Here is a 26,300-nt window from a genome sequence, read left to right as displayed (position 1 = left end):
AGAAACGTTTGTTATTGACCAAGTACTTATTTTCCACCATAATTTGCAAATAAATTCATTAAAAATGTGATTTTCTGGATTTTACCCCCTCATTTTGTCTGTCATAGCTGAAGTGTACCCCTATGATGAAAATTATAGGCCTCATCTTTTTAAGTGGGAGAACTTGCACAATTGGTGGCTGACTTTTGCCCCGCTGTATATATATATGCAGGCCTCAGCCATTACCACGAGAGCACTTGATTCAGTGTATCATGCAGCCCTCAGGTTCATTACAAATCAGAAACTTCTAACACATCATTGTGATCTCTACAGCGCTGTTGGCTGGTCGTCATTGACCTTGCGTAGGCTTAAACACTGGTATACACTTATTTATAAGGCCATATTGGGTAAAATGCCATTTTATCTCGGTTCTTTTTTAGTCAGGTCAGTAAATAAATATCAATTACGGTCCCATTCTGATTTGCTTCTAACAGAACCAAAAATTGGAACAGGTCATGGTAGAAATAGTTTTAGTTACTTAGCCCCGTGGTCCTGGAATTCTCTCCTGAACATTATAAAATTTGATGATCTAGTTTCGTTGGTGGAGTTTAAACACTTATATGTATATATCATAGAAGAGTGTAATTGTTTTTAGGCCAGCTATTTTTAGTCAAGACGTTTGTGTTTTAATTTAAAATGTTTTTTTTTGTACTGTATGCATGTGTGTTTGTAGTTTTGTTTAATGTTGAGTTAGTGTATGTAAATTGTTTTGTCTGAAACATTGTCCCCTCTGCTGCTATTGGACAAGGTCTCTCTTGGAAAAGTGATGTTATCTAAATGAGAAAAAAAATGTATTGATAAAAGGTTAAAAAAAAATTAAAAAAATAAAGGATTAACGAATGTGACCAAATAAATGTATGGTTATGTCACACAGTTATGCCACATGAATCTCTCTAGAGGTTATAGATGATTTACGAAGCATCTATGTAGTGCTTATGAAGCCTATATGAAGCCTTTGTAAGATGCACTTCAAATAAACAAAGTCTCCATTCCTCAGATTGTAAACCAAGTCTCCATTCCTCAGATTGGAAACAAAGTCTCCATTCCTTATGAGATGGTGCCGACAGAGATGGTCGCCTCGCTTCGCGTTCGTATGAAACTACACCGTATTTAGTTTTTTTGTTTATTATGTCTTACATTGTTGCCCCAGGAAATCTGAAGTCTTATTACACACAACCAGGAAGAACTATTCGAAATAAGAGCAACGTCAACTTACCAACAACACGACCAGGAATACGACTTTCCCGAAGTGGATCCTTTGTTTGGACCACCACCCAGGACAATGGTCCTGTAGCTCAGTTGGTAGAGCATGGTGCTTGTAACGCCAGGGTAGTGGGTTCAATCCCCGGGACCACCCATACGTAGAATGTATGCACACATGACTGTAAGTCGCTTTGGATAAAAGCGTCTGCTAAATGGCATATATTGGCATATATTATCCCAGTAGGTGACCCAAAACAACGGCGCCGCAGAAGGGGTGGACGGAGCGGTCTTCTGGTCAGGCTCCGTAGACGGGCACATCGCTCCCCGATCCCGAGTATACTACGAGCCAATGTCCAGTCTCTTGACAACAAGGTAGATGAAATTCGAGCAAAGGTTGACTTCCAGAGAGACAGCAGAGAATGTAACATTCTCTGTTTCACGGAAACATTGCTCACTCGGGATACGTTAACAGTCGGTACAGCCACCCGGTTTCTTCACGCAACGAGCCTAACAGAAACAAACATCTCTCTGGTAAGAAGAAGGGCGGGGGTGTTTGCCTTATGATTAACGAGTCATGGTGTGTTCATAACAACATACAGGAACTCAAGTCCTTTTGTTCACCTGACCTAGAATTCCTCACAATCAAATGCCTACCGCATTATCTACCAAGAGAATTCTCTTCGATCATAATCACAGTCGTGTATATCCCCCCCAAGCAGACACCCCGACGGCCCTGAAAGGACTTCATTGGACTCTATGTAAACTGGAAACCATAGATCCTGAGGCTGCATTTATTGTAGCTGGGAATTTTAACAAAGCTAATCTGAAAACAAGGCTCCCTAAATTTTATCACAATATCGAACGCGCGACTCGGGCTGGCAGCATTCTGGATCATTGCTACTCTAACTTCCGCGACGCATACAAAGCCCTCCCTCGCCCTCTTTTCAGCAAATCTGAGCATAACGCCATTTTGTTGCTCCTAGCCTATACACAGAAACTTAAACAGGAAACGCCCGTGCTCAGGACTGTTCAACGCTAGTCCGACCAATCACATTCCACGGTTCAAGATTACTTCGATGACGTGGACTGTGATATGTTCCGGATAGCCTCAGACAACAACATTGACGTATAGGCTGATTGTGAGTTTATTAGCAAGTTAATTGGTGGTGATGTACCCACGGTGACTATTAAAACCTTCAGGCAAAACTGAAAGCGTGAACCACTGCATTTAATCACAGCAAGGCGACTGCAAACATGACCGAATACATACAGTGTAGCTATTCCCTCCGCAAGGTAATCAAACAAGCTAAGCGTCAGTATAGAGACAAAGTAGTTGCAATTCAATGTCTCAGACATGAGACGTATGTGGCAAGGTCTACAGTCAATCACGGAATATAAAAAGAAAACCAAGCCCAGTCTTAGAAACCGACGTCTTGCTCCCGGACAAATTAAACAACTTCTTTGATCACTTTAAGGACAATACAGTGCCACACACACGACCCGCTACCAAAACCTGCGGCTCTCCTTCACCGCGGCCAACGCGAGTAAAACATTTAGACGTGTTAACCCTCGCAAGTCTGATGGCCCAGACAGCATCCCTAGCCGTGTTCTCAGAGCATGCGAAGACCAGCTGGCTGGTGTGTTTACGGACATATTCAATCAATCCCTATTCAGTCTGCTGTTCCCACATTCTTCAAGAGGGCCACCATTGTTCCAGTTCCCAAGAAAGCTAAGGTAACTGAGCTAAACAACTATCGCCCTGTAGAACTCACTTCCGTCACCATGAAGTGCTTTGAGAGACTAGTCAAGGATCATATCACCTCCACCCTACCTGGCACCCTAGACCCACTCCAATTTGCTTACCGCCCCAATAGGTCCACAGATGATGCAATCACACTGCCCTAACCCATCTGGACAAGAGGAATACCTATGTAAGAATGCTGTTCATCGACTACAGCTCAGCATTTAACACCATAGTACCCTCCAAACTCGTCATGAAGCTCGAGACCCTTGGTCTGACTGCGTGGCCATGCATGCCTCCAACTCAATCATCAAGTTCGCAGACGACAATACAGTGGTAGGCTTGATCACCAACAACAACGAGACGGCCTACAGGGAGGAGGTGAGAGCCCTCATAGTGTAGTGTCAGGAAAATAACCTCACACTCAACGTCAACAAAACAAAGGAGATGATCGTGGACTTCAGGAAACAGCAGAGGGAGCAGCCCCCTATCCACAGAGGGGACAATAGTGGAGAAGGTGGAAAGTTATGATCCTAGGTGTACACATCACGGACAAACTGAAACTGTCCACCCACACAGACAGCATGGTAAAGAAGGCGCAACAGCGCCTCCACAACCTCAGGAGGCTGAAGGAATTTGTCTCGTCACCGAAAACACTGAAACTTTTACAGATGCACAATCGAGAGCATCCTGTCGGGCCGTATCACCGTCTGGTATGACAACTGCTCCATCCACAACCGCAAGGCACTCCAGAGGGTAGTGCGGTCTGCACAATGCAGACCGCACTACCAGGTCCTAATCCAGGCACTTGTCATCTCCCGTCTGGATTACTGCAACTCGCTGTTGGCTGGGCTCCCTGCCTGTGCCATTAAACCCCTTCAACTCATCCAGAACGCCGCAGCCCGTCTGGTGTTCAACCTTCCCAAGTTCTCTCACGTCACCCCGCTCCTCCGTTCTCTCCACTGGCTTCCAGTTGAAGCTCGCATCCGCTACAAGACCATGGTGCTTGCCTACGGAGCTGTGAGGGGAACGGCACCTCAGTACCTCCAGGCTCTGATCAGGCCCTACACCCAAACAAGGGCACTGCGTTCATCCACCTCTGGCCTGCTCGCCTCCCTACCACTGAGGAAGTACAGCTCCCGCTCAGCCCAGTCAAAACTGTTCGCTGCCCTGGCCCCCCAATGGTGGAACAAACTCCCTCACGACGCCAGGACAGCGGAGTCAATCACCACCTTCCGGAGACACCTGAAACCCCACCTCTTTAAGGAATACCTAGGATAGGATAAGTAATCCCTCTCGAAAGTTTTAGATGCACTATTGTTAAGTGACTGTCCCACTGGATGTCATAAGGTGAATGCACCAATTTGTAAGTCGCTCTGGATAAGAGCGTCTGCTAAATGACTTAAATGTAAATGTAATGCATCACCGGGGGCAAACTACCTGCCCTCCAGGACACCTACACCACCCGATGTCACAGGAAGGCCAAAAAGATCATCAAGGACAACCACCACCTGAGCCACTTCCTGTTCACCCCACTATCATCCAGAAGGTGAGGTCAGTACAGGTGCATCAAAAGCTGGGAGCGAGAGAATGAAAAACAGCTTCTATCTCAAGGCCATCAGACTGTTAAACAACCATCACTAACACTGAGTGGCTGCTGCCAACATACTGACTCACCTCTAGCCACTTTAATAATAAAAAATTGGATGTTATAAATGTATCACGAGTCACTTTAAATGTTTACATACCCTACATTACTCAACTCATATGTCTATACTGTAGTCTATACTGTAGTCTATACTATCTACTGCATCTTGCCTACGCCGCACGGCCATCGCTCATCCATATATTTATAAGTACATATTTTTATTCATTCCTTTACACTTGTGTATAAAGTAGTTGTTGTGAAATTGTTAGATTACTTGTTAGATATTACTGCATAGTCAGAACTAGAAGCACAACCATTTCACTACACTCGCATTAATATCTGCTAACCATGTGTATGTGACCAATACAATTTAATATCACCATTCCTCAGTTTGGAAACTTGGGCCAGGAAGTGAAAGACACTGAAAATAGAAGAAGGGCTATTTGTAGCAGCCTAAACAGCCAAAGATGGGAGGAAAGTGTGAACGAGGGCAAACACAGGTACCCCGGGTCACTCCATCGTAACTCCATCGTAACTCAGGAAGTGAAAGACACTGAAAATAGAAGGGCTATTTGTAGCAGCCTAATCAGCCAAAGATGGGAGGAAAGTGTGAACGAGGGCAAACACAGGTACCCCGGGTCACTCCATCGTAACTCCATCGTAACTCAGGAAGTGAAAGACACTGAAAATAGAAGGGCTATTTGTAGCAGCCTAATCAGCCAAAGATGGGAGGAAAGTGTGAACGAGGGCAAACACAGGTACCCCGGGTCACTCCATCGTAACTCCATCGTAACTCAGGAAGTGAAAGACACTGAAAATAGAAGGGCTATTTGTAGCAGCCTAATCAGCCAAAGATGGGAGGAAAGTGTGAACGAGGGCAAACACAGGTACCCCAGGTCACTCCATCGTAACTCCATCGTAACTTTGTTGTATCCATAAGACACGCGGTGTGGATGACTGCCCTGTGGTTATGAATATAGCATGTGCAAGATCGCTCGTGTGACTGACTCAATGACTTCATGTGTCTGTGTACCAAGTCGACTGTGGCTCATCTATCGAAATCCTTTTCAATTGTCACTTTTTGGAAAATTTTCACATTGCCTTCATCAACAGTTTCATGTGTTATGTCGTTAAATAACATAATACAAATATACCGAACATACACCAAACATTCAGATACATCACATATGTATGTATTATACCATACAATACAAACACCTACATACATATACAACTTTCACATTTCGTAATCTCTGAGGTGCCTATATTTTTTCAAATGAAACATAAGCCGTTTGATGTTATAGTCTGTCAAATTTTCTGTTTAGGATAATCCTCCCAGGATTTTCATTTAAATCTGGTGAGGTTATATAATTTGGTCACAAAACCGAGTCTGAGCGAACAAAACAAACATGGATGCTTAGCTAATTTTCTAACTGGCTAAAATGGGGGGGGAACCATGAGAAGTACACAACCAAATTAAAAAGAGACCAGTTCAGTGTTTTAGCCTGTGCCATAAGGGAACATTCCATGAACATGGCTCACACATAAAGGCAGTCTCTAGCCTACCACCCACACCCTCCTTCCTCCCTCTCCTCAGTCAGCCTCTATACCACACATAAGTAATTCATCGGCTTTCACATCTAAACAACCGGCTCTGTTTCCAGGCTCAAATGAACGGGCGGCAGTGCCAAGACAAAATACACAGCAACTTCTCAGTCATCTTTAGAATGCTTAAGAGTAAAACATAGCCACAACCTTCTGTCCACGCTGATTAGCAAATACACATTTATTGCAACCCTGACCAAAAATGACCAAATAAATGTAAAATTGGACAAAAACACATCGTCTCTAGCGTGGGGGAATTTGAGCAAACAATTGTTTGTAAAACTGTATACAGTGCATCCGTGTAAAACAGAAATAAATGTGACCTCTCCTCTCCACCACCCCTGTTAAAAACAGTATGTTGTGTCAGTTTGTGGACAGTAAGTGCGACAGTCAGTTTTGAGATGTCCTTGCTTGGGAACAGAGTGACCTTGCAGAAAAATATTTCCGCTTTGAGCTATATCGCTTCTTCACGCTTTCCTCTCAAGTCTTATCTTCTTCCCTCTTTCTGTGATGCATTCCCTCATTTAAAAAATAAATCATTTTAAGCTGTAATTGTTCAATTCTGAGAACTCCTGTGAGGACAATATGGTGATGACTTGATACTGAGAAAAAGAAAACTCTACACTGGTGTTCCATGTCCTAAATTGTCTCCTTTCAAAAAGACAGAACTGAACTATTCTCAAGGAGACACATTCTAAATCACAGCTTTATTTCTTACTTTGAAGGACAAACTACAGAAGAAAAGAGAGGATAATTTAAATAATAAAATAATTATTCAGGTTCTATCCAGCCAAACATTTATGACCCAATTTACAACACACAGCCAGCCAAGCCTTCTACAGTAAGACAGCTCATTCATCATATATATGATAATATATGCCATTTATAATAATAATAATAATAATATAATATATGCCATTTAGCAGACGCTTTTATCCAAAGCGACTTACAGTCATGTGTGCATACATTCTACGTATGGGTGGTCCCGGGGATCGAACCCACTACCCTGGCGTTACAAGCACCATGCTCTACCAACTGAGCTACAGAAGGACCACCAATTGACTTTTACTTTCTCCATCTGTGCACATGTTCTCACACACACACACACACACACACACACACACACACACACACACACACACACACACACACACACACACACACACACACACACACACACACACACACACACACACACACACACACACACACACACACACACACACACACACACACACACACACACACGAGGTCAACAGATTAGGATTGTTTAATGCAGACACCGATTATTGGAGGACCAAAAAAAGCTTCCCACAATAAGTTGGGTGAATTTTGGCCCATTCCTCCTGACTGAGCTGGTGTATCTGAGTCAGGTTTGTAGACCTCTTTGCTCGCACACGTTTTTCCAGGTCTCTCCTTTCTCATGACGCCTTCTATTTTGTGAAATGCACCAGTCCCTCCGGCAGTAAATCACCCCCACAACATGATGCTGCCACCCCCGTGCTTCACGGTTGGGATGGTGTTCTTCGACTTGTAAGTCTCCCCCTTTTCCCTCCAAACATAACGATGGTCATTATGGCTAAACAGTTCATTTTTGTTTCATCAGACCAGAGGACAATTCTTCAAAAATTATGATCTTTGTCCACATGTGCAGTTGCAAACCGAAGTCTGGCTTTTTTATGGCGGTTTTGGAGCAGTGGCTTCTTCCTTGCTAAGCGGCCTTTCAGGTTATGTCGATAAAGGACTCGTTTTACTGGGGATATAGATACTTTTGTACCCGTTTCCTCCAGCATCTTCACAAGGTCCTTTGCTGTTCTGGGATTGAGTTGCACGTTTTGCACGTTCATCTCTAGGAGACAGGATGCATCTCCTTCCTGAGCAGTATGACGTCTGTGTGGTCCCATGGCGTTTATACTTGGGTACTATTGTTTGTACAGATGAATGTGGTAGCTTCAGGCATTTTGAAATTGGCTGATTTCTTTTGATTTTCCCATGATGTCAAGCAAAGAGGCACTGAGTTTGAAGGTAGGCCTTGAAGTACATCCACAGGTACACCTCCAATTGACTCAAATTATGTCGATTAACCTATCAGAAGCTTCTAAAGCCATTCCATTATTTTCCAAGCTGTTTAAAGGCACAGTCAACTTAGTGTATGTACACTTCTGACCCACTGGTGATATTACAAGTGAAATAATATGTCTGTAAACAATTGTTGGGAAAAAAAAATCACTTAGGACATCTACTTTGGGCATGACACAACAGACTTGCCAAAACTATAGCATTCCATTTACACATATGGTAAATGTCATTAACAAGATATCATTAGAAAGAACACACAAAGGGCCTTTATACTTGGAGTTTTTTTTAAATGTGGGTACATTTAAAGGTACAAATGTCTTGTTTTTTTTAAAAACTCTGATATGAGAAGAACAAATGTTTGAAACAGAGCATCAGTATCAAATCAACATATTATCCATAATGAAAACGAAAAAGCTATGATAGGAAATAGTGGGTGAGCACAAATCTTCTGGAGACCTTCAAACGTTCAGGAAATAATTTCCTAGACAGATTTGCCTGGTAGCTAGCAGATTTAGCCTTACGCAGCAGGGCAAACAGTTCCTCTGGCAATCATTGAAACCTTCCTGGTAACGAGGTCACTCAGCATGTCTGTACTGAGGGAGGCACTGTACTAAATATTGAGACTAAATATTGGTTCGCAGTCTTCATTACTGTGGAATATCCCCAACATCACAGTCAAAAGGTGGGAGTAGACCAGGCTGCCCCCCCCTTTAATTGTGCCAATTTCTCTCCAGGCCTGATCTGTGCGCATGTTGACCAGACTCTGCCCTACTGTATTTCTTTGCAGTGCATAAATAATTTCAGATTTTCGAAATTGATAAAATCTCAAATCTTGTCCAAAGGCATTTTATAAGCATTGCCTCTATAGCTGATACCAGACACTCATTCATTCTTCATCGCAGTCTTCTAAACTCCCGACTTCGTTTTCTTGAAGCTGGGGGGCACTATTTTCCTTTTTGGAAAAATAATGTGCCCAAAGTAAACGGCCTATTTCTCAGGACCAGATGCTAGAATATGCATATAATTGACAGCTTAGGATAGACAACACTAAAAAGTTTCCAAAACTGTAAAAATATTGTCCGAGTATAACAGAACTGATATTGCAGGCAAACGCCTAAGAAAAATCCCATCAGGAAGTGACTCATGTTTTGAAACAGTTGTGTTCCTATGCACCCCTACTGGCCATTGAAAGGGATATCAACCGGATTCCTTTTTCTACGTATTCCCTAAGGTGTCTACAGCATTTTGAATGCTGAATGAGAATGAGCGTAAAGGACTACATTGCGTAAGTGGCCAACTGCGGGCTCTCAGAGTGATTCTTGCGTAAAAGACAGAGGTAGTCATTTTTCCTCTCGCTCCTACTGAAAAGCCAATTGTCCCAGTTGATATAATATCGAATAGATATTTGAAAAACACCTTGAGGATTGATTATAAAAAACGTTTGCCATGTTTCTGTCGATATTATGGATATAATTTGGAATTTTGGGCCAGCGTTGTCGTGACCACTATTTCCAGTGGATTTCTCAACATAACGTGGCCAACAAACGGAGGTATTTTGGGTATAAAAATAATCTTTATGGAACAAAAGGAATGTTTGCTGTCTAACTGGGAGTGTTGTGAGTGAAAAAATCCGAAGCTCATCAAAGGTAAACTATTAATTTGATTGCTTTTCTGATTTTCGTGACCAAGCTTCCTGCTGCTAGCTGGACATAATGCTATGCTAGGCTATCGATAAACTTACAAACACTTGTCTTGCTTTGGCTGTAAAAAATAATTTCAAAATCTGAGATGATCGGGTGATGAACAAAAGGTTAAGCTGTGTTTCACTATATTTCACTTGTGATTTCATGAATATGAATATTTTCTAGTAATATTTTTTGACCGTTGCGCTATGCTAATTAGTGTAGTTGATGACAATTTTCCCGGATCCGAGATGGGTAGTTCCAAGAGGTTGTTTAACGACAAGATGTTTATATTTGATTATACTTTTGTAATGCTTTTTGTGACGTGGATCAAAATTACAGTTACAGTATATATATATATATATATATATATATATATATATATATATATGCCATTTAGCAGACGCTTTTATCCAAAGCGACTTACAGTCATGTGTGCATACATTCTACGTATGGGTGGTCCCGGGGATCGAACCCACTACCCTGGCGTTACAAGCGCCATGCTCTACCAACTGAGCTACAGAAGGACCACAGTATATCAGGTTGCGTGATCCTTGTAATGTTACGTGGAAAATACGGCCTGAGTATGCCTGATCTCGTCTGACCTCGGAAGCCAAGCAGGGTCGGGCCTGGTTAGTACTTGGATGGGAGACCGCCTGGGAATACCAGGTGCTGTAAGCTTTTTGTCACTGCCTTGTGGAATTTCAACTCTTTGTCCGTTTTCTCCTCTCCCACAAGGCTGAAATAAAAATTAATCCACTGAGTAAATCTAACATCCTGATTCTCGAACTGCAACACAGAGTTTGTGTCAACGGACATGAAGAATGATGCATCATTATTCGACGTAGCTACCTCGTGTCTGCCCCTCTTTCTGTTTTTTGTGATGCTGAGATTCCCGACTGTCAGCTGTACATAAACACATGGACAAATCCCTTTGACTCTGTGTGTTGTGGAAAGGTAAACACTAATTGTTTCAAGCTAACTTTAGAGAACATAAGATGGACATTCAGTGGGCTCTGAAGTGCCAGCTGTTCACTCATATTTGCTAGTGAAAGAAATTAAATGCAAATTCTAAAAATAACTGTTTACATTTGTGCGAGTGTGATATACATTTAATTCCACGTCCCAGTAGTTATATAATTTTTTTATTCAAATGTAAAAAAAGAAACAATAACAATAATTATCAGGACCTATTCATTTCTGCGTACCATTAACTCCAATCTCATACCAGCATACATGGACAGAGAATTGCGTAGTTGTCACGCAAAATGTGTTGTCATGACGTTGCCCTCTTTGGGTACAGCAAGACCCATCCCCCTCTCCCCGACTCCCGCTTTCCTCCTTCAACTAGGCTGCTGTGGTCAGAGAGAGGTCGTAAATTCCTGAGGATCTCCTCATGGCCACACAGTATAGAGAGAGAGTGAAGTTTCATAGAGAACAAAGGAATTTCTTCCACCTCACAGAACTTGAGGTCCGAACAACGTTTACGTTCCCGGAGAAGGTATAAAAGATGGGTGAAGAATCCAGCTACGAACTGGTCCGTTTGTTACAACTTGGGGAAGCTCATGGGAGACGGTGTGGCCACATTACCATAACACTGTTTATATAATAGCCTCAGATATGAGGTTTATATCTAATTGTTGTATAAGATTAATGAGTGAGTATGATACTGTTTGTAAAATTGTGTCATGTGATTTTAGACTGTTTAATGAAGGAAACTCCAATTCCCTTTTGAGTTGAACAAAATCAGAGGACCGCCCATGAGCCCATGAGTCAGGCATCCTGGGACCCTTTTCTGCAATTCCGGAAAAAAAAACTTTGAAGAAACATGCTTTACTGAGCATTTCTCAATCACGGGAGGACAAAGGTTGCAGACCATTGCTGAATCTTTTAACCATACCACGTGGTTAAACTTTTAGACTATCGATAACGACAGAATAAGAACAAGTCTTTGATATTAATTACTAGTTTGCAGCTAAGAATTCGGTACCATTGAAAGCGAAGAACAACAACCGCCGAAACATCCATTCTACAATCCATTCTAACCACGAGAGAGAGAGAGAGCGAGAGAGAGAGAGAGAGAGAGAGGATGAAAACTCTCCAACAGAAACTAACTTTTCAACAAAGATCAAAACGACACACTGAGCGTAAATATATATATATATATATATATATTGATTGCAATTGTTCCCAAATGAGTGAGTGTTCATGTGTAAAGGATTAGCATTTCAATTGTTATAATTATTAACTTTGTAGTGACTTCTTAGTCGACCCCCACTTCCCTCTTGTCTAACAAGCCGCCATGCCGGTTTAGCCCACTAGGGCACATTCTCCTATAATTTCTTGTAACCATATTTACTCTGTTTGTTTATGCATTTCTGTGAATTACTTAGTTAGTAATAAATAAATTATTTAAGACAATTGATGTATGGATGACTCAGTGACGGACTGGGTTGGTGCAGATAACCAATAATTTACGACGTTTGGAATGAGACTAACGTGAGGTAAAGTAAATCATTCATTAATACGAAGACTAATTGTTCAGATATAAAATATTTGAAAGGTTATATTGGGAAATTATAACTTTGTATCTGAATATTTTCCTTGGTGCCCTGACTTCCTAGTTAATTACAGTTACATGATTAATCAGTTTTTAAGGACTTCAAATTCTTTAAAATCTTTCTAAAACTATAGCTATATAAATGTTTCAATAAAATGACTCACCATTCAAGATGGAGACACCAAACCAACTGTCACATGTTCAGGATATCCCATCAATCCATTAATCAATCAACCAGTCCAATCATTCCATCTATCTATTCTATGCCATTTAAGATACAAGACCAACTTTCAAACATTCAGGCTATCCGAACTTCCAATTGTTTAAAACATTAATGAAATAAGACATTTAAATGACCATAAATGAGGGGGGGGGGTGAATTGCATGAGTGAGGTACATTTCATTCGAACACAGTCTTTCAACCACGGTCCTAAACACTTACATTGAAATGACAAATCATTCAAATTCAATCCATAAGGCAGTTTATTTTGCATTCCTTCAGAAAGTAAAGTCAGAAAGTGGCTTCAGAAAGTACTCACACCTTTGGACAACTTTTTCCACATGTTTTACAGCCTGAATTTAAAATTGATTATATTAAGATCACCTAAAATACCTAGGTGTCTGACTAGACTGTAAACTCTCCTCCCAGACTCACATTAAACATCTCCAATCCAAAGTTAAATCTAGAATAGGCTTCCTATTTCGCAACAAAGCCTCCTTCACTCATGATGCCAAACATACCCTCGTAAAACTGACTATCCTGCCAATCCTAGACTTCGGCTGTGTAATTTACAAAATAACCTCCAACACTCTACTCAGCAAATAAGATGCAGTCTATCACAGTGCCATCCGTTTTGTCACCAACTACCCACCACTGCAACCAGTACGCTGTCATTGGCTGGTCCTCGCTACAAATTTGTCGCCAAACCCACGGGCTCCAGGTCATCTATAAGTCTTTGCTAGGTAAAGCTCCGCCTTATCTCAGCTCACTGGTCACCATAGCAACACCCACCCGTAGCATGCACTCCAGTAAGTATATTTCACTGGTTATCCCCAAAGTCAACACCTCCTTTGGCCGCCTTTCCTTCCAGGTCTCTGCTACCAATGACTGGAACGAATTGCAAAAAAAAAATCACTGAAGTAGGAGACATATCTCCCTCAGTAACTTCAAGCAGCGGCTGTCAGAGCAGCTTACCGATCGCTGCAGCTGTACACAGCCCATCTGTAAAAAGCACATCCAACCAAATACCTACCTACCTCATCCCCGTATTTTATTTTTTTCTGCTCTTTTACACACCAGTATTTCTACTTCCACATCCTCATCTGTCACTCCAGTGTAAATTGCTAAATTGTAATTACTTCGCCACTATGGCCTATTTATTGCTTTACCTCCTTACTTCATTTGCACACACTGTATACAGACTTTCTATTGTTATTGACTGTATGTTTGTTTTACTCCATGTGTAACTCTGTGGTGTTGTTTATGTTGCACTGCTTTGCTTTATGTTGGCCAGGTCGCAGTTGTAAATGAGAACTTGTTCTCAACTGGCCTACATGGTTAAATAAAGGTGAAATAAAAAATAATAATAAACCCAATAACCCAAAAAGTGGAATTATGTTTTAGGAATTTTTACAAATTAATAAAAAATGAAAAGCTGACATGTTAAATAAGTATTAAACCCCTTTGTTATGGAAAATATATGGCAAGACCTGAAAACAGCTGCCTAGAGAATAATGTGCAAATATTGTAAAATCCAGGTGTGCAAAGCTCTTAGAGACTTACCCAGAAAGACTCACAGCTTCTTTACCCCCTTTTCTCTCATTTTCCTTCATTTTCATTATCCAATTGGTAGTTACAGTCTTGTCTCATCGCTGCAACTGCCGTACGGACACGGGAGAGGCGAAGGTTGAGAGCTGTGCGTACTCCGAAACACAATCTGACCAAGCGGCACTGCTTCTTGACACAATGCACACTCAACTTGGGAAGCCAGCCACACATTGGTGTCAATGTGTACTTTATCAGCGTGTACTGCGCCCGGCCCGCCACAGGAGTCGCTAATGCGCGTTAGAAGAAGGACATTCCTGCCGGCCAAACCCTCCCCTAACCCAGATGACTTTGGGCCAAATGTTTGCCGCCCCATGGGCCTGCGAGACAGCCTGTACTGGAAACAAGAATCTCTAGTGGCACAGCTAGCACAGCGATGCAGTGCTTTAGACCACTGCGCCACTCGGGAGGCCCACAAAGTGGATTTAACATGTATTAACTCAGGGGTGTGGATACTTATCTAATCAAGATATTACAGTTGTTGTCGCTTTTTCCCCTCAATCTACACACAATGCCCCATAATGACAAAGCGAAAACAGGTTTAGACATTTTTAAAAACAGAAATAACTTATTTACGTAAGTATTCAGACTCGAAATTGAGCTCAGGTGCATCCTGTTGCCATTGATCATCTTTGAGATGCTTCTACAACTTTATTGGAGTCCACCTGTGGTAAAAATCTATTTATTGGACATGATTTGGAAAGACTTACACCTGTCTATATAAAAGTCCCAGAGTCGACAGTGCATGTCAGAGCAAAAACCAAGCCATGAGGAACTGTCCGTAGAGCTCAGAGACAGGATTGTGTCGAGGCACAGATCTGGGAAAAAAAATTCTGCAGCATTGAAGTTCCCCAAGAACACAGAGGCCTCCATTCTTCTTAAAAAGAAGTTTGGAATCCACAAAGATGGTTCCTTCACCTTCCAACAAGACAACAACCCTAAGCACACAGCCAAGACAACGCAGGAGTGGCTTCGGGACAAGTATCTGAATGTTCTTGAGTGGCTCATCCAGAGCCGGACTAGAACCCGATTGAACATCTGGAGAGACCTGAAAATAGCAGTGCAGCGACGCTCCCTATCCAACCTGACAGAGCTTGAGAGGCTCTGCAGAGAAGAATGGGAGAAACTTCCCAAATACAGGTGTACCAAGCTTGTAGCGTCATACCCAAGAAGACTTGAGGCTGTAATCGCTGCCAAAGGTGTTTCAACAAAGTACCTGAGTAAAAGGGTCGAAATACTTTAAGTAAATGTGATATATCCAAAACTGCTTTTGCTTTGTTATTATGGGGTATTGTGTGTAGATTGATGAGGATTTAAAAAAAATCGATTTTAGAATAAGGCTGTAATGTAACAACATGTGGAAAAAGTTCAAAGATGTGAATACTTTCTCAAGGCACTTTATTTTTTATAATCGACTTCCAGTCATGTGTGCATACATTTCCGTATGGGTGGTCAACAGCAGTAATCGAACCCACAATCCTTACGTGGCAAGTGCCATGGTCGAGCAGCTGAGCCACAAAGGACCATGGGGTGTTACTTACCGAGTTGGTCCCCAGGACCTGCAGGTCTGGCTCCCGGGACTCCAGCAGCTTGGCCACCATGTGGAGGAAGCTCTCCACAAAGGGCTTGATGCTCTGGGAGTGACATGCCATCAGGAGCTGGTCCAGAGCCTCCATGGCGATGACTACGTACCTGCATGGGTCAAGAGAATGTTAATTATTTTCAGTATATGTATAAAATATAAAATGGTTCAGGTAGCAGAGTAGCCATTCTGGTTGCCTAACGACTCAAACTGAATTATTCCACTGCTGTTTGTTGCTACATAATTCAGCCATCGTTGAAGTAGTCTGTGGTGGCGTCAAAATGAGAGGTGTTGTACAAAATTAAGTTATCGGCGATTGGAAAATCTCGAACCAATCAGAGAATCAAAGCCAACGACACATTTTCTAAATGCCGCATGACCCAAATGTGTTCCGTCTCTGACCCAACCCATCAGTATTTCAGGGACCAATCAGAATGGTCAAAATGTGTGTGTTCTAGAAATAGTTGGGGAAGTACTCAGATTCAGACTCATTGCGGAGAAGAAACTAACATCCGTGGGCATGGCGTTTCGTTTGGCCGGAGCAGGAGTTTGGGTAGCCAGGCAGCCATTCTCGAAGACTGGCATTGGATGTATTATGTGTTGAGGGTGCAGGGCAATGACAAGCAGGCAGCGGGGTTAGTTTTCATGTCACTGCCATTACATGCAGAACACAACATACAGTGCATAGTCTAAACACCCATGGCACAGTTTTTTTTATTGCAGATCTAGACAACCTACTCCACATTTCTTGGGATTTCACTATGAGGCCAACGGTGACTAAAACGGTTAGAGTTTAATGGTTGTGATAAGAGGAAACTGAGGATGGATCAACAACATTGTAGTTACTCCACAATACTAACATAATTTAAAAGAGTTTTAAAAAATAGAAGCCAGTACAGAATCAAAATATTCCAAAACATGCATTCCATTTACAACAAGGCAATAAAGTAATTCTGCCAAAAATGTGGCAAAGCAATACATTTTTGTCCCGACTAAAAAGTGCTGTGTTTGGGGAAAATCGAATATACAACACATTAAGGAGTACAACCCTCCATATTTTCAAGCATAGTGGTGGCTGCATCATGTTATGGGTATGCTAGTAATCGATAAGGACTGGGGAGGTTTTCATGATAAAAAAATGTAGTTGACCTAAGCACAGGCAAAATTCTAGAGGAAAACCTGGTTCAGTCTGCTTTCCACCAGACACTGGGAGATAACCATTCAGCAGGACAATATTCTAAAACACACAAATCTACACTGGAGTTACTTACCAAGAAGACAGTGAATGTTTCTGAGTGGCCGAGTTAGAATTTCTAGACTATGGTAAGACCTGAAAATGGTTGTCCAGCACTGATAAACATCCAATTTGACATTGATAAATATTGGAAATAATAAATGTTACACAATCCAGGTGTGGAAAGGTCTTTGAGACATAAAGTCTCACAGCTGTAATCACTGCCAAAGGTGCTTCAACAAAGTATTGAAACAGGGGAGTGTATACTTATGTAAATTAAATATTTCATCTTTAATACATTTGCACAAGTTTAAAAAAAAAAGTGTTTTCACTGTCATTATGTTTTCACTGGCTGCCAAAGGTACTTCCACCAAGGAATACGTCTGGGGTGTAAAGACATACATCTTCATTTTGAATTAATTAGGATCTAGGACATATATAGAGACACACACACACACATTCAAAAGTTTAGCATCACTTAGAAATGTCCTTGTTTTTTAAAGAAAATCCCTTTTTTTACTCCCTTCACAGAACAGCACAAATTGGCTCTACCAAGACCAGAAAGAGGTGTGGGTGGCCCCAGTGCACAAGTGAGCAAGGGGAAAAGTACATTAGAGTGTCTAGTTCTCAACTGGCAGCTTCATTAAATAGTACCCGCAAAACACCCGCCTCAACGTCAACAGTGAAGAGGCGAATCCGGGATGCTGGCCTTCTAGGCAGAGTTGCAAAGAAACAGCCATATCTCAAACTAGCCAATAAAAACAAACAATTAAGATAGGCAAAAGAACACTGTTGCACACTGTTGCATTCTCTCAGCCAGCTTCACCTGGAATGTCTTCAAGAGGTTCCCACATATGTTGAGCTCTTGTTGGCTGCTATTCCGTCACTCTGCAGTCCGACTCATCCCCAAACCATCTCAATTGGGGTGAGCTCGGTGAATGTGGAGGCCAGATCATCTGATGAATCACTCCTTGAAAAAATAGCCCTTACACAGCCTGGAGGTGTGTTGGGTCATTGTTCTGTTTAAATAATAAATTATAGTAGGACAAAGTGCAAACCAGATGGAACGGCGTATCGCTACAGAATGCTGTGGTAGCCATTCTGGTGAAGTGTGCCTTGAATTCTGAATAAATCAAACAGTGTCATCAGCAAAGCCCCCCAACACCATCACACCTCCTCCTCCATGCTTTACGGTGGGAAAAACACAAGTTGATCATAATTTCAAAGACACTGCTGTTGGAACCAAATTTGAACTCCAGTCCAAAGGACAAGTTTCCACTTGTTTAATGCCTTGTTTAATGCCCCTTGCTCATGATTCTTGGGCCAAGCAAGTCTCTTCTTATTATTGGTGTGCTTTAGTAGTGGTTTCTTTGCAGCAATTCAACCATGAAGGCCTGATTCACTCAGTCTCCTCTGAACAGCTGATGTTGAGATGGGTCTGATACTTGAAATCTGTAAAGCATTTAATTGGCCTGCAGTTTAAGGCTGGTAACTAATGAACTTATCCTCTGCAGCAGATGTAACTCTGGGTCTTCCATTTCTGTGGCGGTCCTAATGAGAGCCAGTGTCATATCGCTTGATGGTTTTTGCGACTTTCAAAGTTCTTGACATTTTCCGGATTGACTGACCTTCAAGTATAAAATAAATTATTGACTGTCATATCGCTTTGCTTAATAAGATGGACTTTGTCTTTTATCAAATAGAGCTATCGTCTGTTATACCACCTCCAACTTGTCACAAGACAACTGATTGGCTCAAACGCATTAAGAAAAGAAAATCTACATATTAACTTTTAAGGCAGCACACCTGTTAATTGAAATGCAGTCATGCAACTGGTTGAGAGAATGCCAAGAGTGTGCAAAGCTGTTATCAAGGCAAAGGGTTGCCATCTGAAGAATCTCAAAAAATATATATATTTTGATTTGTTTAACACTTTTTTGGTTACTACACGATTCCATGTGTTATTTCGTAGTGTTGATGTCTTCAATATTATTCTACAATGTAGAAAATAGTAAAAATAAAGAAAACCCCTTGAATGAGAAGGTGTTCTAAAACATTTGACCGGTAGTAAGAAAGATCGAAGAAAGAACCTAAACTCAGCAAAAAAAGAAACGTTCCTTTTTCAGGACCCCGTCTTTCAAAGATAATTCATAATAACTTCAAAGATCTTCATTGTAACGATATCGTTAGTTTACAGTATACTAAAATAAACTACTATTATATAGTATGTAGTATATACTCATTAGGTATGAACCATCCCTTTTTCAGGACCCTGTCTTTCAAAGATCATTTGTAAAAATCCAAATAACTTCAAAGATCTTCATTGTAAAGGGTCTAAACACAGTTTCCCCATGCTTGTTCAATCAACCATAAACAGTTAATGAACATGCACCTTTGGAACGGTCGTTAAGACACTGACAGCTTACACAGGGTAGGTATTAAGTTCAGAGTTATGAAAACTTAGGACACTAAAGAGGCCTTTCTACGGACTCTGAAAACCACCAAAAGAAATATGCCCAGGGTCTCTGCTCATCTGCGTGAACGTGCCTTAGGCATGCTGCAAGGAGGCATGAGGACTGCAGATGTGGCCAGGGCAAAAAATTGCAATGCCGTTACTGTGAGACACCTAAGACAGCGCTACAGGGAGACAGGACGGACAGATGATCGTGTAACAACACCTGCATAGGATCGGAACATCCGTACTTCACACATGCAGCACAGGTACAGGATAGCAACAACAACTGCCAAGTTACACCAAAAAAGCACAATCACTCCATCAGTGCAGACAGGACTGGCAAAAAGTGCTCTTCACTGATGAGTCGCGGTGTTGTCTCACCAGGGGTGATGGTTGGGATTTGTGTTTATCGTCTCAGGAATGAGCGTTACACCGAGGCCTGTATTCTGGAGCAGGATTGATTTGGAGGTGGAGGGTCCGTCATGGTCTGTGGCAGTGTGTTACAGCATCATCGGTCTGAGCTTGTTGTCATTGCAGGCAATCTCAACGCTGTGCGTTACAGGGAAGACATCCTCCTCCCTTATGTGGTACCCTTCCTGCAGGCTCCTTCCTGACATGACCCTCCAGCATGACAATGCCACCAGCCATACTGCTCGTTCTGTGCGTGATTTCCTGCAAGACAGGAATGTCATTGTTCTGCCATGGCCAACAAAGAGCCCAGAACTCAATCCCATTGAGCACGTCTGGGACCTGTTTGATCGGAAGGTGAGGGCTAGGGCGAATCCCACCAGAAATGTCCAGAAACTTGCAGGTGCCTTGGTGGAAGAGTGGGGTAACATTTTACAGCAAGAACAAGCAAGGACCCAAGCCAAATATTTTCAGTCTCTTAAGGGGGAATAGGCTTTGTCATGCCCTCTTCATGACGGTCTTGGTGTGCTTGGACCATGATAGTATGTTGGTGATATGTACACCAAGGAACTTGAAGCTCTCAACCTGCTCCACTACAGCCCCGTCAATGAGAATGGGGGTGTGCTCGGTCCTCCTTTTCCTGTAGTCCACAATCATCTCCTTTGTCATCATCACATTGAGGGACAGGTTGCTCTCTCATGTGGTCCTTCTGTAGCTCAGTTGGTAGAGCATGGCGCTTGTAACGCCAGGGTAGTGGGTTCGATTCCCGGGACCACCCATACGTAGAATGTATGCACACATGACTGTAAGTCGCTTTGGATAAAAGCGTCTGCTAAATGGCATATAGTATAGTAGTATAGCATCACATGGCCAGGTCTAGGCTGTCTCATCGCTGTCTGTGATTAGGCCTACCACTGTTGTGTCGTCGGCAAACTTAATGATGGTGTTAAAGTCATTCCTGGGTAAACAGGGAGAACAGGAGGGGACTGAGCACCTACCCCTGATGGGCCACCATGTTCTACACCGGCATTGCTTGCTGTTTGGGGTTTTAGGGTTTCTGTACAGCACTTTGAGATATCAGCTGATGTACGAAGGGCTATATAAATAAATGTGATTTGAGGATCAATGTGGCAGATGTGTTGTTACCTACCCTTACCACCTGGGGACGGCCCATCAGGAAGTCAGGGTCCTTAGTGCCCTCAAAGCGCATCACTAAGCTATGGTGCTGAACACTGAGCAGTAGTAAATGAATAGCACTCTCACATAGGTGTTCCTTTTGTCCAGGTGGGAAAGGGAAGTGTGGAGTGCAATAGAGATTGCATCATCTGTGGATCTGTTGGGGTGGTATACAAATTAGAGTGGGTCTAGGGTTTTCTGGGATAATGGTTTTGATGTGAGCCATGACCAGCCTTTCAAAGCACTTCAAGGCTACAGGCATGAGTGCTACAGGTCAGTGAAGGCACTTGCCAGTTGGTCAGCGCATGCTCGGAGTACATGTCCTGGTAACGCCTCTGGCCCTGCTGCCTTTTGAACGTTGACCAGTTTAAATGTCTTACTCACATCGGCTACGGAGAGCGTGATCACACAGTCGTCCGGAACACCTGATGCTCTCATGCATGGTTCAGTGTTACTTTCCTCGAAGCGAACACTGAAGTAATTTAGCTCGTCTGGTAGGCTTGTGTCACTGGGTATCTCTCGGCGGTACGAATGTTGCCTGTAATCAATGGCTTTTGGTTGGGGTATATATGTTGACCAGTTTAAATGTCTTACTCACATTGGCTATGGAGAGCGTGATCACACAGTCGTACAGCTGATGCATGTGTCAGTGTTCCTTGCCTCGAAGTGACCATAAAATCATTTAACTTGACTGGTAGGCTCGTGTCACTGGGCAGCTCGCGGCTGCGCTTCCCTTTGTAGTCTGAAATAGTTTTGAAGCCCTGCCACAATAGTACGATTCTATCTTAGTCCTGTATTGATGCTTTGCCTGTTTGATTGTTCGTCGCAGGGAATAGCAGGATTTCTTATAACCATCCGGGTTAGAGTCTAGTTACTTGAAAGCTGCAGCTCTACCCTTAGCGCATTGCGGATGTTGCCTGTAATCCATGGCTTCTGGTTGGGGTAAGTAAGTATGGTCACTATGGGGACGATGTCATCAATGCACTTATTGATGAAGCCAGTGACTGATGTGGTGCACTCCTCAATGCCATCGGAAGAATGCTGGAACATGTTCCAGTCTGTGCTAGCAAAACAGTCCTGTAGCTTAGCATCGGAGTCATCTGACCACTACCGTATTGAGCGAGTCACTGGTGTGTCCTGCTTTAGTGTTTGCTTGTAAGCAGGAGGATATAATTATGGTCAGATTTGCCAATTGGAGGGTGAGCTTTGTACAGATCTCTGTGTGTGGAGTAAAGGTGGTCTAGAGTTCTCTTTTCCTCTGGTTTCACATTTAACATGCTGGTAGAAATGAAGTAAAATGGATTTAAGTTTCCCTGCATTAATTATTGGTGTCCTTTTCCCTGCATTAAAAGGACAATATACCATTGTTTTTAGAAAGACCATTTGGAAAATGTATTTTTATTGAGTGAATGTATATATTGGTTGTTTTAATTTTGATAAGATATGAAATTGTAATGAATTGAAGGTTATTTGTGGATGTACAATTTTGGAAATACACAAAAAACTTAATGTAAATGAAAATAATAATTATTTGAAGATGAGGCCACAAGAAGACAGTTGATTAGTTTATTGGGGTAGGGGTTGTTTCAAGGTCAATGGTCACTCGAAGGTCACTTACCCGTAGCGGTGGCGGACCACATCTCGGCTCAGTCGCTCCGCCAGGTAGGCACCAATCCTGTCCAACTTCTCCGGGGCTGAAACCGCGTAGAAGGTGAGCTTCTCCATGTCTGACTTGGACAGGCCATCCTGAAAGAGTAGTACACAAGGGGTTACACAGTAGCACCAAACGTAAGAACATTGTCAGAAACTGAGGTAAAAGGAGAAGTATTGTTGTTTTTGTTATACGGGCATAATGAACATGATGCACTTGTTCAGTCCCCCTCGTGGATTTCAAAGGAATGGAAAAGTGTAAGATATAGGGTGGAAAATCCCTCTAGCTTAAGTTTACAGCAATTGAAATCCATGAGCGGAGTGAACAAATCAGGAAGAAGGGTGGGCGGGGCAAGTCATTTTCAGGAAAGGCATTTCGAAAAAGCAGATTCTGCCATTTTTTTAAATAATTCTAGCCCAATCAGCACTTGAACTGGACAGGGAATTGAAAATGACCTTTCAATTCATGAGAAATGTCCAATTCAACAACACTGAAAATGCCCATAAATTCAAATTCAAATTGTAATTCACATACTGTACCAGTGAAATGTTTGGACACACCTACTCATTCAAGGGTTTCTCTTTAATTGTACTATTTACTACATTGAGGAATAATAGTGAAGACATCAAAACTATGAAATACATGGAGTCATGCAGTAACCAAAAAAGTGTTAAACATTTTTTTATTATTATTATTTTTTTTAAATGTAGATTCTTCAAAGTTGCCACGCTTTGCACACTCTTGGCATTCTCTGAACCAGCTTCACCTGGAATGATTTTCCAACAGTTTTGAATGAGTTCCCACATATGCTGAGCACTTGTTGGCTGCTATTCCTTCACTCTGCGGTCCAACTCATCCCAAATCATCTCAATTGGGTTGAGGTTGGGTGATTGTGGGGGCCAGGTCATCTGATGCAGCACTCCATCACTCTCCTTATTGGTCAAATAGCCCTTAAGCAGCCTGGAGGTGTGTTGGGTTATTATCCTGTTGAAAAACAAATGATAGTGGGACTAAGTGCAAACCAGATTGGATGGCGTATCACTGCAGAATGCTGTGGTAGCCATGCTGGTTAAGTTTGCCTTGAATACTACATTTATCACAGACTGTCACCAGTAAAGTATCCCCACACAATCACACCTCTCACAAAGACACGGCAGTTGGAACCAAAAATGTCCAATTTGGGTTTATCAGCCCAAAGGACACATTTCCACTGGTCTAATGTCCATTTCTCGTGTTTCTTGGACCAAGCAAGTCTCTTCTTATTATTGGTGTCCTTTAGTAGTGGTTTCTTTGCAGCAATTCGACCATGAAGGCCTGATTCATGCAGTCTCTTCTGAACAGTTGATGTTGAGATGTGTCTGTTACTTGAACTCTGTGAAGCATTTATTTGGGCTGAACATATCCTCTGCAGCAGAGGTAACTCTGGGTCTTCCATTCCTGTGGCGGTCCTCATGAGAGCCAGTTGCATCATAACGCTTGGTGGTTTTTGCTACTGCACTTGAAGAAACTTTCAAAGTTGTTGAAATTTTCCAGATTGACTGACCTTCATGTCTTAAAGTAATGATAGGCTGTCATTTATCTTTGATTATTTGAGCTGTTCTTGCCATAATATGGACTTGGTCTTTTACCAAAACAATGCTATCTTCTGTATACCAACACAACTGATTGGCTCAAACGCATTAAGAAAATTAATTCCACCAATTAACTTTAAACAAGGCACACTTGATAATTGAAATGCATTTCAGGTGACAAACTGTTAAGGGATTTTTTATCAATAATGACTAATTATGTATACATTTCAATTAGGACTGACTAATCAGAATACTATTATGTTACTGTATAGATATATTAATTTTCTTTTTATCCTAGTACTGAATATAATGTGTGTAAATATAATCAAGAATTAGAACAATGACTGTCTGTTCCTTGGTAGAAATGAATTAACTTATCGTCAGACTGGCTAGAATGCTTACCTACACAGGAAGACCTTGGCTCATAAATTATATTAAATTGGTGTGGGACGATGTGGGAAGGCTTGAGATACTGCCTTTGTACCAGGGTGAAGAAGAGACGGGACAGTTCGAAAACGAATGATGTCATTTTCAGTTTATAACCCGTGGTAAACTGTATCGTGTTCAGTACTCTCGAGAATAAACGCTAATGATTGGTCTCTGTCCATTTTATGCAAATAAGAGTCTTACAAATTCTTAGAAGTGGGCAAGAGTGTTTAATTTAATTGGGTATTAAAACATGTAGGAATTTAATTCCAGTAACACAAACCTCATGAAGCTGGTTGAGAGAATGCCAAAAGAGTGCAAAGCTGTCCTCAAGGTAAGGGTGACTACTTTGAAGAATCTCAAAAATAAAATGTGTTTAAATTAACACTTTTTTGGTTACTACATGATTTCATATGTGTTATTTCATAGTTTTGATGTCTTCACTATTATTATACAATGTAGAAAATAATAAAAAATAAAGAAAAACCCTGGAATGAGTAGGTGTGTCCAAACTTATAACTGTTACTGTACGTCAACCCGATGTGTGGGCGGTGGAAGTTATGGAGTGTTGTCCTTGAATTTAAATCATATAGCCGTTGACGTTAGGATCAGATGGGGGACGGGAGAGAAAGAGTGTTTGAGAGTTGAGGTATTAATCAAGGTTCAGAGGTAAATCACAGAGGTTAAGACATCGTTAAACGATGTCACGCGCTGGAACATGCGTGTTCAGATGGATGTCTGTCTGATGTAGAGGGAGGGTGTTCATTAAACTTGTGATCTCCTGACACTCTGGATGCATCCCAAAGAGCACCCTATTCCCAATATATTGCACTTCCTTTGGCAAGGGTCGCAGAGGGCTCTGCTCAAAAGTAGTGCACTATAAAGGGAATAGAGTACCATTTGGGATGCAAGCTTTATGGCAAATCACATTCACTGTGCCCTTGCTTTCTCCCTATCAGTATGTTTTCTCCATTCCATACATACTGTGTGGGAGTGTGTGTTTGCATGACATGATGTCCTCCATGCCGATTACAATGATAACATGCAATATTAAATAAAAATACATAATAAATAAAGTATTACATTATACTACACATACAATATTGGACAATGGACACTAATGTACACTATGCATAGGTTGCAAAACTACAGATAATTTACCAAAGTTACTGTAAATGTCCTTTTTATAATAAAAGTATGGCAATCTATGGAAACTTTGGTAATTTATACTTGATTTAAAACATTTACATAAAATATAACATTTTCCCTGTATATCCGTGTCCATATTTACATGACTTTCTATCTGATAGGCCATACGGTTCAAGAGAAAATAGCCTAATTCATTTTTAAAAGCATCTAATCAACAATGATATAATTTGCTATCAAATCTACAACCCTTCCAACTATTGCCTTTA

The 26,300-nt window shown here is 41.7% G+C and overlaps 1 protein-coding gene across 3 annotated transcripts in view; it reads right to left on the bottom strand.

Moving 5' to 3' along the window:
- The window catches only part of efr3a (EFR3 homolog A (S. cerevisiae)), a 250,798-nt gene that overhangs the window by 165,355 nt on the left and 59,143 nt on the right, over positions 1-26,300 (bottom strand). For all 3 annotated transcript variants that reach the window (XM_046320769.1, XM_046320771.1, XM_046320770.1), the window contains exons 4-5: positions 22,856-22,983; positions 15,924-16,074 (exon numbers count right to left, since the gene is read on the bottom strand). In XM_046320769.1, the coding sequence (XP_046176725.1) occupies positions 15,924-16,074; positions 22,856-22,983 (279 nt within the window). The remainder of the gene's footprint in view (positions 1-15,923; positions 16,075-22,855; positions 22,984-26,300) is intronic.

The sequence above is a fragment of the Oncorhynchus gorbuscha genome, linkage group LG22, assembly GCF_021184085.1.
Source record: "Oncorhynchus gorbuscha isolate QuinsamMale2020 ecotype Even-year linkage group LG22, OgorEven_v1.0, whole genome shotgun sequence".
NCBI classification, from domain to species: Eukaryota; Metazoa; Chordata; class Actinopteri; order Salmoniformes; family Salmonidae; genus Oncorhynchus; species Oncorhynchus gorbuscha.
Note: the sequence above shows the minus strand (reverse complement) of the source record. Positions and strands in the feature narration are given on the sequence as shown.